A 19,869-nucleotide genomic window follows, 5' to 3' on the forward strand; every position below is an offset into this window, starting at 1 on the left:
GTGTTTCTTGTGAAAAAGATAACTGGCTATTGGCCCCTTAATCTGTGCATTATGCAAAAAGAGGAGGGTTGATAGTTAAAGTGATTGAGGAGTAGCCTGGAAAATTTTGCTTGTGCAGCACTAATCATCACCAGCAGGATTGGAGTAAAATGTAGAACAAGAGTTGGAGCAGGGTGTATGTTCATGAGAATTTTTTTTTTAGTTTTGTTTGTTGTTAAAAGACAGTATCTGTGTGAGAATGTGTAGAAAGCAAAGCAAGAAGAACAGGATCCAGCCACTGTCTGTACCCAACATATTTCGCTCAAGCCTGTGTCTGGAACTTGGTAGTTCTATATGTCTGCAATTTATACTAAACTGTATGATGTTGGCAGTCACTAAACTATTAAATAATTCTGTAGCAAAGAATAAGTTTTGTAATGTGCAAAAACAGATGAAATACTAGGATGAACTTGTCCTACAGGTCCTTCATATGCTAATATATGATACCTGAATGTACTTCAGAAAGTAGCAATAGAAAAAGAAGTCAAAAAGATGAAGGACTGAAAAGTATTTACATTATTGTTCTTTGGATCCACTACACCTCTCAGTTATTGTTTGCTTTTTTTTTTCCAGTCGTCCTTTATCTTCTAAGTGGTCCACAGCCAGTCCAGCAAGTATAGCTGGCAAAGGTATGCACATTTCTGTACAATAAACAAATATAGACTTGTTTCTTATAAACTGAACATGTAGAAAGGTTTTGTTATATTTTTATGAAAGACTTAACGACAATTTAAGATTTCTTCTGTTTTTTCTGTGTTTATTTTGATACAGAATTGCATTATTATATGCCTTGATACAAATTCCACCAATAATTTGGACTATCACTTTTCGCTGTGAGCCCTAGTTTTTCTGTTTATAACTTTGCTACAATTCAGCTGTTTGGGCTGAAATTTTCTAGAGTGATTGCCTGACTCAAATGGAATTTATTTTTCAGGTACAGTAAACCCCTAAAGTACGCGGCTTCAAGTTTCGCATGACTCATTTTAACTTGAGTTAAGCACAGCTTGAAGCTGCTCTGCAGTGAGCAGCTAGGCAGTCTTAAGAGCCCCTTCTCCCTGCCTTCCCCCAGTGATTCTGCTGTCAGGCTGAAACTGACGGTCCTGGTCGGCTGTTCCATTTCCCGGGTCCTGCAAGTGGCAGCGACCTGGGAACCAAGTGGCAGCCTGGTTCCTGGCTCCCCACCCTGACTTATGTGAAAATTTGAGAAACGCAAAATTTGCAGGAACACAACCCCCACATAACTCGGGGTTTTACTGTAATATAGTTCAGCTGTTTCTGAGACCAAGATTAACTTAAAATACAAGTTAAAAAATCCTATAGCTGTTTAATTTGAGATGGTCTGATGCCCCTGTGGTTTGGAACAAGTTCTTGAAATTTGGCAGGATAATTGCCTTCTTATTAAGTATGTGTCCTTTAGGCTGCTTCTACGCTCGTCCCCTCCCATCACAGGGGGCATGGTAATGAGGCAATTCGAAGCAAGCTAATGAAGCACTAGCAAGCATAGTCTGTGCCTCATTAGCATAATAACAGCTGTGCGAATATCAAAGTGCAGACTTCGAACTGCAGATTGACAATGTAGATGTGGGCAGCTTCAAAATAAGCGCCCCACTTCGACATTGCCTTACTCCCCCAAAGCTAGGTGGGATTTAACAAGTAAAGTTAATCTAAACAAACAAAAGAGCTCACTGTTATTATTATCCTTTTGTTTCTGATATTTACATGACCATGATTTGTAGACCTATTAACACTTCCTAAATAAGTAGATATTTAAAAAAAAAAAAACTGTAGTGGGTTGAAATTGTAGCCCTCAGAATATAGAAGAACACAAGAATTGCAGTTAACTGGAACCTTAATACATCCTCCTGTGTGTCTGCATTGATACAGAATCCCATGGGTTTTTTTTTTCGTTTTTGTTTTTGTTTTTTTGTTTTTTTACAGAGGATGCCTGTATCATTCAGTGCACAAGATGGACCTGATCAGGGAATGACTCAGTGTTGTGTAGTGAATGAGATTGTTGCCTGTAGGACTTTGCTTCATCTGTTGGAGAAATTGGAAGGCTGTATTGAGTGAGGCAGGGGACTATAGGAAGAGAAGGGATGGTCTCATAGGCATGGTTGTTGAATTCTGCCTCCAAAATCGAATTCTACCCCAGTTTCTGTTACATAGTTCTTATGTGATGCTGTTGAAGTCATTTAAATATAACTTTTTTACAATTAAACAATAATTGTGTGGTCCTTTGTTTTCTGGGTGCCAAACTTTACACTCAGTGGTCTGATTTGCGGAAGTGCTGAGCACTTTCAACCGTAAGTGAAGTGACTAGAGCTGTGCTTTGAACATACAAGCTGCTACAAAAATTCTGAGTACTCTTAAAAATCACTCCTGGTTGCATCAAAGTGGTGATTTTCAATAAGCGGACAAACATGATCTTATCTCTTTGCCTCAAGTCTTCAATTGCAAACTGGAGTTAATAATAGGACCTAATCTCACAGTTAATATGAAGGAAAAATTAATGTTTTTGAAGCACTCACTGTGGTGAATGGGCTTATATGAACTGTTTATGTGAAAATTAATGATTTTATACTTTGTACATTCCTCTTGGGTGGAATGGTTTGTACTAAATAAGGCCTGGGGAAAAGTGTTCAATAAGGAAGATTAAAAAAAAATGAATGATTCCCCCTCCCTGGGCACTATCCATCCTATGTACTAAATAAGACTGAGGTCCTATTGAAAAAAATAGTATGTGGTCCTGTAATTAAGAGTTATATAGTAATACATGCACACAGAGGGGCCAAATTAAGGTTGCACTGGAAACCACAATTTTGGCATTTCAGTACCTTTTGGGAACATGATTTAATAACCTTAGCCTGCAATTAATAAAGTGCCTTCATATTTTATGTTATATGGGATTATATTGAATGTACTGAATCAAGTTACCCTTATGGTAACATGGGGGCTTAATTTAGATTTAAGTTTACCATCTCTACTCTTTTTAGTTTCAGGAAGTAGCAGTAAGACTGCTCCAAGTCCTGGAACATTGCAGAGGTCCCGCAGTGATATTGATGTTAATGCTGCTTCTGGAGCAAAGGCACGCCATGCTGCTGGACAGCCAACAGGAGCTGGGCGCTTGTCTGCTGCTGGTCTACCTCCAGGATCCTATGCTTCTCTAGGTGAGAGAGCCCTGGTTATACTATTGTAAACTGTTTCTCGGAGTTCTTAGTAAGCAAATAATGATTAAAATATTTATTATTGGACAGCATTATCAATGAATTTTTGTTGCACTCGTAATAATAATACCTATGCACTACATGCTTGAATTAAGAGGCATCAGTATTGTATGACTAGGAGTTATTGTATTGGTTCCCTGTGCATGAAATTTTTTTTCTGGGGATGATTATGGAGGAAGCTAATTTTGAGTCATGGAAGATCTCTGGATCCTTTGCAGACAGTGCAAACAGTGTCTTTATTATGCTCTTAAAAATACATGAGATGCTAATAAATGGACTGTAAATTCTTTCAATAGAGGGGAGCGGTCATGGTTTCCATCATATTTTAGAACCAATGTATGAGTCACCAATAGAAATCTCAAATTCTCATTTTATAAAAAATTATTAAAATACTTCCAGTATAGAGCTTTTAAGTGAATACAAGTAGTGAGGTATGAAAGTCAGAAATGTTCATAAGAAAACTAAAGGTAAAATGCAGCTCAAGCCTAACCTCAGACACTCATAGTAAAATTTTCTCACTCATTGACCAGACTTTTTAATTCAGCACCCCCTTCTCGCAGAATTCAAGAGATGTGACTTTTGTCACTTCTGGTGCCCTGTATGTGATGGGCAAGCAAAGGATGAGAGGTGCCCTTGGGCATGTTTGTCCCTCCTTGTTTTTGCTGTCTCTCTCCTGAGAAGCATTTCTAGCTGCCTACCTCTGGTGAGGTGGCTGAGTGGTGGAGGTGATGGACTACTAATCCAACAGACAGAAAGCTGTGGGGAAGGGTTTGAGTTTCTTTTGTTCTATTTCCTGCTTGATGACTGTTTACTGCTTAAATGAAAATGAAGTAGAGCACATGTAGGTTTGTTTGAGACAGACCTATTTGCCAACTTCAATTTAATAAAGCGGCATGATGGAATCTTGTAACTTTGCATGCATTGTTGCTACACACATTTTATCAGGACAATAATGACTGACAAATTGATTTTTCAAACCATACTCTTAAAGGATGGACAGATTGGACTTCCCTGGACTGGCACCTATGGGACCTCACTGTCCCAAACAAGGGAGTTTGTCGGACCAGAGGTGGTCAGTTGCAGCCCCTTTGCCTGACTCAGATCTGAGTTCAGGTCCTAGCTCTGCACCCAGCCCCAATTACACCAACTCCCTGCCTGGTTGCTGGACCCCAGCCCAGCTCTGCTGCCAGCTTCCACCTCCCAGACTGGCTCCGCTTTCAACCCTGGTGGGGCTCCTGGCCCTGGCTGGGCTTCCGGGTCCAACTGGGCTGTCTGTGCTGCTGCAGAGTCCCCTGGCTGGGCTGCTAGTCTTGCTCCTCCCGGCCCCACTCGGGCTTCATATCCTAACTAGAATTCTGGCTACCAGCCCTGCTAAGGCTTCCTGCCCTGCTGCTGGGAACCCCAGCCAGGCTGCTGCCCTGCTCCCACTGGGGCTGCATGCCTTAGCTGGATCCCAGCTGCCAGCCCTGCTTGGGCTGCTGGCTCCCTGCCACTGGCCCCATTTGGACTCCTGGCCGCTAGTCCTTGTTGCCATCAGGCCTGGAGTGGCTCCCAGTGGCAGGCTGTGCTGTCCTCCATATCCCAGTGCTGGGTCTCCACGTACTAGGAATATCTCTCATCCTGCTGGACAACAGGTGTTGCTGGATCACAGAGTCCCATTTTCTAGAGGTTAAACCTGTACAAAGATTTATGCAAGAGTGTGTCAGTTGTGGATGCATATACATTCTATCACAGCCTCTTAAGTTAAAATGGAAAAAATGAACAGATGCTTAATGGAAGAATCCCAGTAATACTCTTTGTGGCTTTTGTCAGGGGGTAGAAGGTGAATACAATATGAGTGTATAATGGTCCAAATGAAATAGCTATTATTTTGTCTTCATTCTTTCTCTGTATAAGTGGGGTAGTGTTGAATAGTAATGCAAGTGAGAGAGAATTTTTGTAATCAAGAAATAATTCAGAAAACATTTTTTCAGACCCTTCTTTGTGTTCTGGAGTGCCAAACAATAGATTGAATTAGTAGAGAGAACTTCTACAAGAATTAATATTTAGAATGCAACATAATTTTTTTCTGCGATACCAAGTTCTTATTTATGGTCTGCATGAAACTATGTGAATCATAATAGCATTAACAGTCTGTCCGATTTGAATTTATTATGGTATGTTAAGTGTAGTCTTTATAGACTGGCAATGCAACAATATTAGAATTGTGGAGATGAACAGTGAAGGAAAGAGAAGAAGAGGTCTGACCCAGTATGGCCATTCTTATGTTCTTAAGAGGGGAGAGTGGGAAAAATGTACCACCTACTGCAACATTTTTTTATTTTTTTGTCTATATAATTACAGTTATATGTTTGGGTTTTTTATTTTCCTTGTCACATGAGGCTTCTTTTTAAATAAGCCTTTCTTACACTGTACTCAGAATAGCTGCCAACTATAACAGTGTGAAGGAAATGTAAAAAAAAAATAGAGGAATAAGGAGCTGTTTAACTGAAAACTGAAAGAATTCTTCAATAAATGGAGGCATGGAAGAATTGCTAAGGAATGGGTCAGAAGAGATACGCAAGCACATAGAGACAATCACAAAGATCAACACACAAAATGGTTTATGCTTAGCAGAGTCTGTAAAAGGTAATAAGAAGCACATTAAATACTTTAGGCACAAAGAATGACAAATTAAGTGCACATCCTCTACTTGTAAGCCTTAAAAGTAAATGAATCAGCAGACTAAAAAACAAAATGTTTTTGCTAATTAAAATAAGCAAGTGGTTCATAAGCCCCCAAAAAGTCTGAACTAGCTAAAATTTCAAGAAAAAAAATACAAAAAGCAAAATAATAAATGTGTCAAGAATGTAAATCAGTTTGTAAATTGTGCATTATAAAAATTCCTGCAAAGCAATCAGACTAATTTCAAAGTGTGTAATACAATACAAAGTGTAATAAAAGATATAAATGGGTATCAAAAATAATTTTTGTGTAACTTTTTAACCCTATAATGTACCTTTGCATCCTCCACCTACTTTTGTCTAACCAGCTAAGCGTAGCATTGCTGTGCGCAAAATTAAGATACCTAAATAACCAAATTTGAAGCCACAGTAAGTGTTTAAAAATTCAGAATAGCTAAATGTCTCAAAAATCAGAACATGTAAATCCCAACATGACTTAGCAGGAAAAGGGAGTTAGTATCAGACGACATCAAGAAATGTTGGGTGTTTAACATCTGTTTTGCTTCAGTCTTCGCTATAAAGGTTAATGGCAACTACATACCCAACTTAGTTAGTATTAACGAGTGAAGGAAAGCAAGCCAAAGTAAGGGAAAAGATGTATTTGAATCAGTGGGGCCTGTTGAAAGTCATCCTAGTGTAGGTAAGGAACTAACTGATGCAACCTCAGAATGATTGGCAACTGTCAAGAATTCATGGAGGATAGAGGAGGTGAGAGAGTACTGGAGGAGGACAAACAGACGGCCTCTCTTTAAAAAGGAAAAAAAAAAGGTGTCCAAAGAAATTGTAGAATGGATAGCATATCTACAGTACCTGAAAAGATATCAGAACAAATTATTAAATAATCAATTTGTAAGCACATTGAGGATATGGGTTATAAGGAATTGCCAGCATGGATTTGTCAAGAACAATTTTTGCCCAAGTGATGTCATTTCCTTGCTTGGCAGGGTTCCTGGCACAGCAGATAGGTAAGGCACAGTAGAAAGGATATTATTTTAGCAAGGCTTAGTCCACAAGTTCTCATAAACAAATGAGAAGTATTGTCTAGATGAAATTACTATAAGGTGGCTGCACCAATGGTCGAACGTCATATTCAAGAGATAGTTATCAGTTGTTCTCGATCAAACTGGAGAGGAGATCTCTAATGATATCCTGCAGAAATAGTCCTGGCTGCGGCACTATTCAATATTTTCTTTAACGAATGATAATATAGTACAGTGTATGCTTAAAAATTTGTAGGTGACACCAGGGTGGGAAGGATTTCATGTGCTGTGAAGGAATGGATTAAAATTCAAAGTAACCTTGAAAAATTAGAGATTTGGCTAGGAATCAACCAGATGAAATTTAGTAAAGTACTCTACATTAATCCTTCGAGGGATTTTTCAGGCGTCAGGGTCTGGCAACAGAGGAGCTTTGCGCCAGCAGGGGCACGTCCACAAGGCCTCTTTACTGCCGGCACCCCCTTCTGCTGAGACCAAGCTCTCGCGTGGCTTTGCTCATGAGCTGTGGGACCATGCTAATGAGCAGCCGTTTGCCATTTCGAGGTTGCTCGTTAGCATGGACCTGCCAGGAAAGCTGTGCCATGTAGACCCAGACATGAATTATGCATGCAAATGTTGGCAGTGTTTACTCTTGATATAGTTTCTTAATGAATGTTTTTAGGATTGTGTTGTGAATGTCTTTTTCTAACATACTAAGTTTTTCCTGTTTCTTTGCCTGCTCTTTCAACAAAGAGGATACTTCTGACAAGATGGATGGTAAGAACCTTTGTCTGTCCTTTTAATTTTACTAAAACATCTTTTGAATTTGTATTTCATGTAAAGTACTTGGATGTTTGTACTGCATACCTCTTAGACCTCGTTAATAGATGTAAAATTTTTTAACTCCTCTGTGTACACATTTTTGTCTAGTATTTTGTATTATTACTGTATTTGTCAATATGTTTTGACATTATGGATGGCAGGTGTCCAGCTTTTAGAAAAAAAAAGAAATTACATTTATCTTAAATCTGTTATTGTTTCTGTAATGACCAATCATATTATGAATAGTACCTTTTGTCCTTCTTTGTTTAGACACTGACTTCACTAGCTAGGTTACCATCAAACTGAAAATTCAGTCTTGAGAGTTTTATATCTGCTACTGTGACTAGTTAGTGTCTTTGGTGGTGCTTTGTATATTGTTTGGGGGTTCACAATTTCTTCTGTATAGTAACTCAGTCTTTCTTTTTTGGAGAAGACCTTCATAAACATCAACAAGCAAGCAGAGAATTACTGTAAAAATCAGATGTATCATGTAAACAGTGCACTATAAGAATGTAGATTTTAAAACAGTCAAATTAGGAGGCATTTAACAGGACCTTATCAACTTTAAACAATGTAATTCATCATAAAGATAGGTATTGCTGATTGGGCCTACATTTGTGGATTACATAGCCTCCAGCATGTTTAACAGACTATTTTAAAGATTTATAGACTTAACTTCAGATAGCATTTTAGTACTTACTTGTTCTAGCTATATATTTAAACAACTTTTAGCTAGTTACCAGCTCTATCTCCTTAAGAAAAGAAAAGGCCTTCTGAGAAGCAGCATTCCTGTAGCAATTGTTGTGCTACATTTAGCTGCTTCCAGTAATTCACTGTAACATCATCTTTCATCCTTGCCATAATAGCTGTTTGATATTTGCTCAAGGTTATTACCACTGCCTGTGTTGACTTGAAAAGATCCTGAAATCTTTCCATATAAACTTTCATCACATGTATTGTAGTGATATGTAAAAATGAAGAAGAAGAATAGCTACTGGCAGCAAAGCAGGTACCATTCCTTATCATGGTTTTGCTTCCTTTATTGAATCAAATGAGCAAATAATCATATGAAATACACACTCATCCTGAACTACATCATAACAACCATTAAAATGTAGTAGACCTCAAGAGCAGTTGAATTCCAGAACCAATGTTACTACTGAAAATGCAGCAATATGAGACGGAGGAGAAGAGACATTTAAAATACCAGAATCCCAAACCATTTGAAGAATTATAGATACAACTATGCTTAATTATGGGCACTGTTAGTAAAAGTCATGGACAGATCACAGGGAAGAAACAAAAAATCATGGCCTGTGATCCCTTTAAGACTTATACCATAAATATTCTAAATATTCTTGACTGATTCTTGGGGAATTCGGGGGGTAGGGGCACGATGGGATGGATTGGCAGAAACAAGCCTGCAGCACCAGCTGCTGGGGGAAATCCCAGGGGGACCAGCAGTTGTTCCAGCTAGCCTGCTGCTTGGGCAATCCCCAGGGCCTCCTCCCTGAGGCTGCCAGAGAAGCAGCCAGTGCATCTGGCCACACTGTTGGGGCTGCTCTAGTAGTGACTAGTATGACTGATTTCAAAGCCACTCCAGCAGTAGCTGGCTATCCCCTGCACCTCCTGAGTAGCTGGCCTCTGGGTCAACCACAATGTCTGCTGGAGAAGTCACAGCAGTCATGGGAAGTCACAGAATCTGTGAATTCTGCAGCCTCTATGATGAACGCTGAACCCTAATTATAGTTAACCAGCATGGTGAATTGCACTCTGCAGGCAACTGTATGCCAGTAAATATCATGAAGTACAAATTATATTCTTCAGGTGGCTTTGCGTATTCCCATTTTGTAGGTATTGCACCAACCTGTGTTGCTTTACGGTAGAACCTGCTTGCAGCAGTATCAGCTAGAGTATCACCCCATATCACCAGTTAGTATCCTGACACACCCAAGGGTGGCTATAAAAAGGGGTGAAATGCTTCCTCACCTCTGTTCGTTCCAATGTGATCGCAGTGCGGGATTGATATTCACCCTCCAGTTGTTTGAAGTCAAAACCCCTGACTTCAGAGTTAGTGCTAGCTTTTCAGTTACCACGTAGGAGTTAGGGTACTTATCCAGTTCTGGTGAATGGTAGACTCAAGAAATCCAAAGAAAATTGGATTTGAGAGAGAGATTTCCACTCCAGCTGTTTTCCCTTTATCAGATAATGATGTGTGGTCTGTAAGGTGTTGGTGTGAAGGCCATTTGCTATCTGGGTGTTTGATTTACCAGACACACATCTGGGGAGATTCACCTGCAACTACTCCTGCTTTAAGGAGGCCCTTACAGTTAGATCCTCTGTTCAGAGTTTGCTTCCAAGGACTAACCCGCCAGCCTCTGTGCTGGTGGTTTCTGGTGGCTCTTGCAGACTGCAGGGTGCAAAAAAAATGTGGTCCGTGATAGGGGTGGGCTTGGTTTCTGTGCCTCTCCTTGTCAAGCCTCCAAGGATGTGTGTCCAAACCAGGCCCTGTGTGATCAGATCCCTCCCATTTAGTTATAAAGGGCATATGAAGGACAAGTCTGGCCACCCTCACCAGGGCAGTATCTTGTGCCTTACAGTGGCCTAACTTTGACTGGACCTTCCAACTGGAGAACTGTCTCCCAATTACATCTTCCAAATTCTGGAAGATGGGCACAGGTGCCTCTGAAAAAGGATAATCAGCTTCAGATAGTGTGGTACTCAGAAAAAAGAAGCATAGGCACAAGACTGCCAATGTTAGCAGTACCAGTTCCCATGCATCAAAGTTGTCAGTTCTCCTTATTTCAGATAATGTTACTACAGATTCTAAATGGAGATCAGCCTCACCCCGAGTCACATAAGTGAGGGAGGTTAACTCTGTGCACCATTGGATTAGGTATCACAGACAGATGGAGATGCTGCCTTAATACCAGGTATCTCCTTGGTTCAGAGGAGTTCTACCATCTACCTCTGGATGGTGTCTTGGATTTGATTTTGAAGTGCATGGCACACAGGAAGGAGAGGGTAAGTGCCTTCCGTTCATGGATCCTTAAATCATCTCTGGTTAGGCAAGGTAGCTCCAGCAGCTTGTAAACCACCTCAAGTAAGTACAAGTGCCATTGCTGCACAGTTCATTGCCAGCTCCCATGTGCAAATAGATAAAAAACACAACACAGCAGCTAATCCACAAACAGCTTTACTCTTCAACAAAGTAGTGCCAGTTGTTTTCACCCTTTTCTGTCCCTTAACAGTAGATGAGGTCTCCCCAACAGTTAGCCCTCAAAAGCAGTATGAAAGGTCAGAGTATATCCAGAATTCCTGCAGAATGTTGGCTATAAGACAAGACGGTGGCAGGCAGACGTCTTCAACAACATCTATACTCCTGGTGTAATAGCAAAAATTGGGAAGGCTGCTAAGATCTTCACCATTTTGAAAAGATGTCACTGACCCAAAAAGTTACCGGCCCATATTACTCCTGCACGGTTGCTATAAACTGTTAGAATGTCTCCTACTTCAAAGGAGACAGCCAGTACTGTACCAGCAGGTTCCCAAAGAGCAGACCAGTTGGATTTAGAACCTATCACAGCTGCTGTGATCAGGTACTGGTTTTAACCAGCTACATATAGTGTGTGAAATCTATCAAGGGAAATTCAAAACAGCAGCAGCATTCATTGACCTTTCTTCTGAATATGATACTGGATAGCTCAAAGGTCTCTGTCTGAATTTGGTGTGGAAAAGCTAATGGTAACAATCAGAGTCATTAAGATACTGAGTAATAGAAAATTTGCTGTGCATGTTGGTGAATATGCTAGCAAATCACAGAGACTGAACTGTCCTCCTACAAAGATCTATTTTAAATCCTACCCTGTTCAGTCACCTGTCACATAATCCCGCAAATTCATCTGTGCAGATGATGTTGCAATTTGTTCATGATGCCCCAGAAATTATAGCCACGCTAGACATGTAGTCAGACAAGACTAAGTGTCTCAAAGGTGTGCGGTTCAGTCACTTGGATCCATCTGAGATTGTTATTTCATATGTACATGCCAAGATTGGAGGAGCTGTGGAGAAGACACTTGAACTACTTTGTTTAAGGAAATTTGTCTTCTCAGGAAAGAATTTTGCACGTCAGTGTAGTGGAACTCAGAGCCATTCCAGTAACTGTCAGATCATTCTTCCTTCACCCTTCAAAGGAAAGGGTTTGTAAGTGGTATTGGACAATATGACAGCAGTTTATTGTATCATTAAACAAGTGGGTGCTTGCTCCACACCATTGTGGACAGTCATTAAAGCTATGGAACCAGTGCATCTGCCATGATATTTGTGTACCTGTACATTTGGAAGGGGGAAAACGCTGTAGTTGCAGATTGCTTAAGCTGGTATACTTTCCTGAAGGGACAGTTAATTCAGGCCCTTTTTTCCAGATAGGGTTAACCAATTGTGGACCTGTTCATGACAAAGGTCAGCAGAAAAAGTGTTGTATTTTCTGTTCCAGCACAAATAGGGACAGTATGTTTCTCTTGGATGCTTTACTTCTGCATGGGGGAGGCGGAGGGCTTAGTGTATGCCATCCATCTTTTTCCCTAGATACAAAAGGTGACAGATACATCTGGACAGAGCAAGGAATAATACTCATTGCCTTGGCTTGACAACGTCAACAGTGGTGCAGAGACATTCGCTATCCTCTGAATTTAGTTTCTAGAGTAGATGCTTTTTTTGTCAAAGTGATGCTTTGGTCTTTATTTAACTAGGTTTCTGTTCCCATCTCCAGATAAATCTGAGGCACTGCTTGTTAATCTAGACTATAAATTGGAATATTCAGAGCCTCTCAAAGAAGAGATGAAGGTTACTTATCTGTCACTGGAGTTCTTTGAGGTTATTCGGCATATTCATAATTCCCGTCCTCTTTCTCCTCTGTCTTAGTTCTTGTAAGTATGTTCTCTGGCTTTATAGAAGCAGCTTAGGAGGAAAAGATGCTCCAAATGGAGGAGCAAGAGTACTCTGGCTGATCAAGCTGGAAAAAAAGCAGTTGCCCTAAGGTGATTGAATATATATAATTGAGAATGTACAGTAAGTACTCTTTCAAACTCCAGTTCAAGTAACTCGCTGCTTACATCAGCCCAAATTCTGTAAAGTATTGGTCTGCCCTATCAAACAGCATTGTACAGTTCTGTATTTTTTTCTCAGTGATTTCCAAATCAAAATATGGTTAGGTTGCGTATAGCTTTTATAAGTAACAGCAACACAAATTTACCCTGAATTCTTGCAGTCAAGCTGTTTCCTCACTTCTCCTCTTTTGTGTGTATGTGTGTATCGTTACAAATAATATGGGCTCTGTAGGCTGAATTCTACTGTGAGATCTGTGCAATCCTCTGGTCTTCAATGGATTTTCAGAAGCATCTGAAAGAGAATGGGGCTATTCAGGTATATCTGAGGACATAATTTACTCTGTGGGGCTTCTCTTACTTCTGATGATGTTGAAGATGGAATTAATGTAACTTGAGTAGAGTCCAGGATGAACGTGCAGAACTGGCAGTTTTAAAAAATGTGTATGCAAGCACAGCAAACTTGTTATGGAAAACTGAGACACTATCCCACAACTTGATTGTTAAAAAGTCATTCTTAGGATAGCATGGCACTTTAAAAGACACAAGGTTTGCAGTCTCCGCTACCTGGACCTTATGAGGTTTTATGAGTGACCCTGCTATAAACAAAGCATATAGAGTAGCTCAGTCTTGAAGAACCAGCATGCCCAATCCTACCAAAGTCTGCAGAGAGGGCACTGATGCGTTAAATCTCTCAGGTTTTGTCATAACTCACATATGTAGATGCTTTGCCTCATTAAAGTAGAATACACATGCCAACTCTGACCTAGTTCCACTAACCTTTTTTTCCCCTCACAGCTCATTTTTACTTGGGGGAGTTGGTTTAAAAGGGTATAATTTTTTTAAGGCATTAGTTTGAACTTAGTTTGAATGAATCGTCCTTTCTGATATCTTCCATCAGCTTCTCTCTCCAAGGGGTTTAATACACTGAATTTGGATAGATTACTTCAATATGGAGTTTGTATTGGAATTGTGTATGCCAATATGCACCATGTGCATCTGTCACGCACTTTGCTTAGCAGTCAGTTGTGCTAGTATGCTTGATAGCAAGGTCTGTTCTTGACATGCTGCTTAATTGTCCCTCAGCTTGTATGCATGGTTAAATCTTGCATTTTTCTGTCATAGTCCATGCTTTTTCAAAGAAAGTTTGGAGTTCAGCAGTGCATTTTGTATTTCTGGAGTCAGCTTGCAATGTAGGGATTGGCTATCCACTGTAGTTTAATGATAGTTACAATGCAAGAAAGAAGAGGATGAGATCCATTCTTACATAACAAACATATTGTGTCTGGTATTTTGATTTCATATAAGTAGTCTTATAAAAAGGAATTGAATCAAAAATAGTGCTGTTTGGAATATCATTGTTTTATTGTTTCTTCTGTTTAGGAACAGCTTCTGAAGATGGTAAGAAAAATTAATCTTTTTAGAATAGCAAATACTTTCATCTTTATGTTTTCATTTCTACAAACTAAATTCTAGAAGTAGAATTCTCATTCTGGTGGTCATGCTTCCATTTGACTTACACATCTAATATTTTGCTATTGAAAAAGTATTTTTGTAATTTCTTTTGCGTTATGATTTTGATTCTTAGGAAATCATATGAAATAATGTAATTGCTTAACATTTTAGTATAATTACTGGAGTTTGTTTTTATCTTTTAAATTAGAAACTAATTAGAAAAACTCATCTGTTGATGAGATGTGCTCACACTCTCAGGAAACAGATTCTATTATTGTGTCTGTTGAAAAGGTGGCAGAACATTTTAAAATTGATTGTTAAAACCCTTCTAATATAGCACCAGAGAATGAATCAGTGTGCTTGCTGCATTAAATTCAAACAGAATTTTGTTTTTTACTTTAATGGAAATTGTATCAAGTCTTTCAAATTCAGCATCAATAAAATGAATGATGATCTATATTTGTGCTCTATGGGTCAGATTCTGCAGTAAGTTAAGTGCACTGAAAACCTTATTTACATTTAGTGGAAAAACATTGTCAGTGCATGGGGAGACTAAGGGTGGAGTCTGTCCCAATCAATTGAACCAGTAATGGTAATTGCTTTCTAGTAGCTAAAGTGAATAACTCCTTTATCCTGGCTCTCTTCCCATAGACTTTCTTCTGTGGACTGTTCGCTCTACTTGGATGAATAATAATAATGTTGGCTGGTCTTGAAATCCTGATGTGGAAAGCCCAAAGGGGCTGGAAAATAGATATGAGTGTGTGTGTGCCTAATTCTTCTGGGTCAAGGATTGACCCTATTTGTTTTTATTGTTAAAGTTAATGCAGTCTTAAATTGAGTTAAGTGTTGCACTAGAGAAGGGGTCAGCAACCAAAATAGCAAGAGCCTTCTTTTTAATTCATTATAAAATCAGTAATTCAAGATCTGCAATGCCTGTGAATATGAGATGGTCCTTAATAAATAACATCAGAATATGGGTTTTGTAACCCCAGTTTTAAGAATAGCACACACACAGTGATTTGTAGTGTGACCCGTTTACTGCAGGACATTCACAAACTCTTTACATATTCTGTTTCCTCGCACTTTACATGTATGTGTCTGTACCACTATCTTCCTGATTTTTCACTCCTGAACCCACTTTAATTATGCCAATTTTACCTCATGGTTTTTTTTCTTTTAATGTGCGTTGCCCTTCACAGCAGGAATGCCTCAAGCTTCCTTTTCCTTTTCAAAATCAAGACTTTATTAGCAACATGATCAAAACACAGATACAGTATCATACCCCGCAGTGTACTGCACATATTACATAGAGAATTGTCCAAAGTTTCAAGATCACATATTTGCTATTTAGGTGAATTGTTCATTGGGCTTTTAGATGTTCGCAGTTTATTGAAAATAATCAGGAGGTGTTTTTTTTGTTTTTTTTTTTAAAAAACACTTTGACGTTATAGTGTAGGGAGCCACAAAGAAGGCCTTAAAGAACTGATTGTGGCTCCAGAGCCAGTTGCAGACACTTGCACTACAGCATCATTTCTCAAGAACTTTCCTCTTCCAACCTTCCAAAATTGCATCCAACTTGCTGCTTCCTGATTTTGATTTTCGGTGTGGCTGTCCTGTTTGTTTAGGAACTGTAATTCAGAATTCTGGCTATTAACTTTAATATTAATAATTTTGACTGTCAATTTATGTTGTTGGAATCGTGTCTTCTTTGATAATTTCAGTGTATTGTCTAAACATTGAGGAGTAGAGATGATGTCACACTTTGTGGGTTGGCATTCAGGAGAGAAATGAATTCTGTTTGGGTTTTGCTACAAATTCCTGAATAACCTTAGAGAAGTCATTAAAATATCCGCAAAAACAATGAGAAGTCCTGTGGCACCTTTATAGACAAACAGATTTTTTTGGAGCATAAGCTTTCGTGGACAAAGACCCACTTCGTCAGATGCATGTCATTTATGCTCCAGAAAAATCTGTTTGTCTATAAGGTGCCACTGGACTTCTCATTGTTTTTGTGGATACGGACTAACATGGCTACCCCTCTGATACTCATTAAAAGATCTGTCTGTCAGTTCTTTCTTCTGTCAAACACAGGCTGTATTTCTCTGTCTTCCACAGATGTTGAAACTTACTTGTATTAGTCTTTGCAAAGTACTTTTGTGTCCAGCTTGTCTGTCATGAATATACAGGGGGTACTTGTTATAAGTGACTTCACTATAAATCATTTTGCATATAAGTTGTTAATTCAAGGAAGCAGATTCATTATAAGTCACACTGATATGCACTTAAGTCATTTAGGGGCAAGGATCCAAAAGCCAGGAACATAGCTGAGCTTTGTGGTGGCCAGGTAGCAGGTGCTGTAGTGCAGGGGCCCTGGAAGTATGCCCTGAAGTCATAAGGAACGGGTGGGGAGCTGCAGGGAGCCAGGAGGAGTCGGGGTGGAGCTGGCTGGTAGACAGAGAAGTGGCAGGGATCAGCAGGGTACTGTGGGGAGCTGGCGGGGAATTCCAGGAAGCCAGTGGGGAGTGGTGGAGAGTGTGCTTATCTCTTTCTATTTATTTTATTTTATTTATTTATTTATTTCTATTTTTATTTATTGTTTTTTGTGGGTTATAGGTACATTATGTGTACTACACATTTGTGAGATGTATGTGTTGGGAACGTATCTCAAACTGATTACATTATTCCTTATGGATATTAACTCTCATTTATAAGTCATTTCACTGTAAGTTGCATGATGTAGGAATGTAATCTGGACTTATAATGAGGACCCCCTGTTGTGGTATTCTGTGGTACAGAGAAATTAGATTCCAGGTCTCTTAAAAACACAGGAGTGCTGCTCAGTTGTTGGCAAGAATCCTCAGTGGTCAGTTCAAAAGGTTACCAGGGTTGGCTTTGTTACCTAGAAAACGAGAAGGGAAAGTTAGCAAAATTACAGCTTTCAAGTAATGAGTAGAGTTATATTCTCCTTGACTCTTACTTCATAATCTTTACTTTCAAAAATATAAAGCCAGTGTATTACTGGAGAAAACTAGAGTTATTTAATTGGTGTTGATAAGCTAGTTTAATTTTAAAAATTGGTAATGAGTAAATTCTTTACTGAGCTACATTCAAAAAAAAAAAAAAGTTTCTTAACCTGCAGTAAATTGTAGTGCCGTATATAATTTTATACTTGCTTTTGTTCCAAGTGAGGTTTGGATGATCGTTTGCCAAAGTGTAAAATTCAGTTTTCAACTATAGTAAATAAAATACTAATTTACACTATGATTTCACATCTGTTTATGACTGAAAACTTTTGTTAAATTAATGTTATTTTTACTCTATAGGTCGTGTACGAACAAAGCTTTCAACTCCCTCTGGAATTGGAAATTCAAAGACAGATTCTAGAGGACGTAGTAGAACGAAAGTGGTGTCTCAGTCTCAGCGTATGTATTACTCATTTTTCAGTAATACTTGGATAAAGATAGGTCATATGCTTAGCAGACATTCATTGACCAATGGCAATGGTCAAAGCTAATTTTAAAAATATAAGCCACATACTGAGTTGTTGTTCTGTGCCTTAGGTTCATCATCGCCAGACAAAAATGAAGGTATTTTTTTCAGTGTTTTGGGTCAGTAGTATTTGCATGCTTTTGGAATCTTTGATAATGTGTGTTGTCATACTTTGGGGAAAAACTAGGGTTAGTTCCCTCCTTAAAATATGTAGTATAACAGGAAATTAAATCTGCCCCTAAAATCAGTGTTTAGTCTTTTAAAAAAAAATCTGTGCTAACTAGCTAGAAAACTTAAAATCTAATATTGGAAATTAGGTAATGGTAGTAGTATCTTCTAGTACTTGTAGATGAGCTGAAAATCTAGTCCTTTGGTATCCCAAAACCTCTTATTTTTAGTTAATAGTCTAAAACTACAATTCAGTAATCTTTGTTTTCCCCTTTCATTATAAAGTAGACAATACCATAGTCACCTGGGTGCACACTATTTTCCTACATACAGCCAGTATCTTTACTCCTCAAATTTCCTAGGGCTTATCTACACTAGCTCCCCAATTCAAAAGGAGCATGGTAAGTAGGGTGTCAGGAGATTATTAATGAAGTGCTGCGCTGCATATGCAGCACTTCATTTAGCTAATTTCCCCCCCACGGCAACTCTGAAGTGCTGGCTCGCGTGTAGTCACAGCTAACCTGCCGGTACTTTGAAGTGCTTGGGCAACTTAGAAGTCCCTTTACTCCTCAAAATTTCAAGGAGTAAAGGGACTTAAAAGTACCCCGGGAAATTAGAAGTATCGGCAGGTTAGCCACTGCTACACGCAAGCTGGTACTTCGAAGTTTAACGCTTTAGAGTTGCCACAAGGGAGAATTTGCTTAATGAAGCGCTGCACATGCAGCGCAGCACATTATTAATAACCTCCTGACACCCTACTTACCATGCTCCCTTCGAAGGAGGGAGATAGTGTATACAAGCCCCTATGGTTTTGTACTTAATGTTTCTTTTTAAATCCTTCACTGAGGGATTATCATTGGGACTTTTTTCTACTTCAGCATCAATTAGAGATGGTTTAATTTTTGATCTAAGGTGGTGGTTACTTAAAATACACAATATTTAAAAGTAATTTTTCTGTCTAGATTTTAAGTGATTTGGAAAATTGTGAAATGACAGTGTATACTTAAGGTTTGAAATCAACAGTATGAGTAGTCTTGGAAGGATTAGATATTTATCAGTAAATGCCAGTAAACATCTATTTCACTGTACACACGTAAACTAATGAAAAAATATTTCCACTGATCATTAAAATATAAAAAATGCTTCTTGAGAACGTAATAGAGTTTGAATTAAAAGATATTTACTTTGCATATTTTGACACGTGATGTTGCTAATTTGTTCAAGAGTTATAAACCTTTAACTTCTTTGGGTGATGGTCACCTATTACATTCCACTGATGGTTTACGCATGTGCACCAGGCATCTGGAGCCCGAGAACTTGAAAATACTGTTTGTTGGCCCATGCATGCTGGTTTGCTAATGGTTTTGTCCATGTTGATAAAGGGCGAGGAGAACCAACCATATCTGCAGTTCCTTCTCATCACTGCATGGTCCATATCAGAACTTTTAAGTGTCCTTGTCCCTGATGGTGCTTTAAAAAGTTGTATATAGTTCTAGAATATTACAATTTGTAATGTTCTTAGCTGTTTTACCATAGTTTTAGTGATTAATAAAGATGGCTGTGGCATTTGTTTTTCCTACACTCCTTCTTCCTCCTGCTGCACCCTGTACTCTCGTGCAGGTACAATGCCCAACACCCTGGGTTTCAAATTCTGTGCCTCTTGCCAGTGTTTCTTCTCAGTCAGCAACAAACTTAGTGCTGCTTTTGTTGCTTGGGAGATAGCCATGTTGCATCCTAGTGCAATATTTGCCAGTCTTCCCACATCTGTCCCCAAAAAGTCCAAGGCCTCCATCTTCAGATGCACCTTATGAAAGTTGCCATGAAGCCTTGTTTGACCCCAGCCATGGAAATTTCTTTTCTTCCCTCC

General features: G+C 39.0%; 1 protein-coding gene across 7 annotated transcripts in view; it reads left to right on the top strand.

Annotated features, from left to right (window-relative positions):
- Window positions 1–19,869, top strand: part of CLASP2 (cytoplasmic linker associated protein 2) — a 325,025-nt gene that overhangs the window by 189,818 nt on the left and 115,338 nt on the right. For 2 of the 7 annotated variants that reach the window (XM_074988197.1, XM_074988200.1), the window contains exons 17-22: window positions 613–668; window positions 3,033–3,206; window positions 7,717–7,740; window positions 14,274–14,291; window positions 17,669–17,767; window positions 17,906–17,932. In XM_074988197.1, coding sequence (XP_074844298.1) covers window positions 613–668; window positions 3,033–3,206; window positions 7,717–7,740; window positions 14,274–14,291; window positions 17,669–17,767; window positions 17,906–17,932 — 398 coding nt within the window. The remainder of the gene's footprint in view (window positions 1–612; window positions 669–3,032; window positions 3,207–7,716; window positions 7,741–14,273; window positions 14,292–17,668; window positions 17,768–17,905; window positions 17,933–19,869) is intronic. The other 5 variants (XM_074988203.1, XM_074988198.1, XM_074988204.1 and 2 more) reach the window with 3 other exon arrangements.

Source organism: Carettochelys insculpta, chromosome 2 (assembly GCF_033958435.1).
Source record: "Carettochelys insculpta isolate YL-2023 chromosome 2, ASM3395843v1, whole genome shotgun sequence".
NCBI classification, from domain to species: domain Eukaryota; kingdom Metazoa; phylum Chordata; order Testudines; family Carettochelyidae; genus Carettochelys; species Carettochelys insculpta.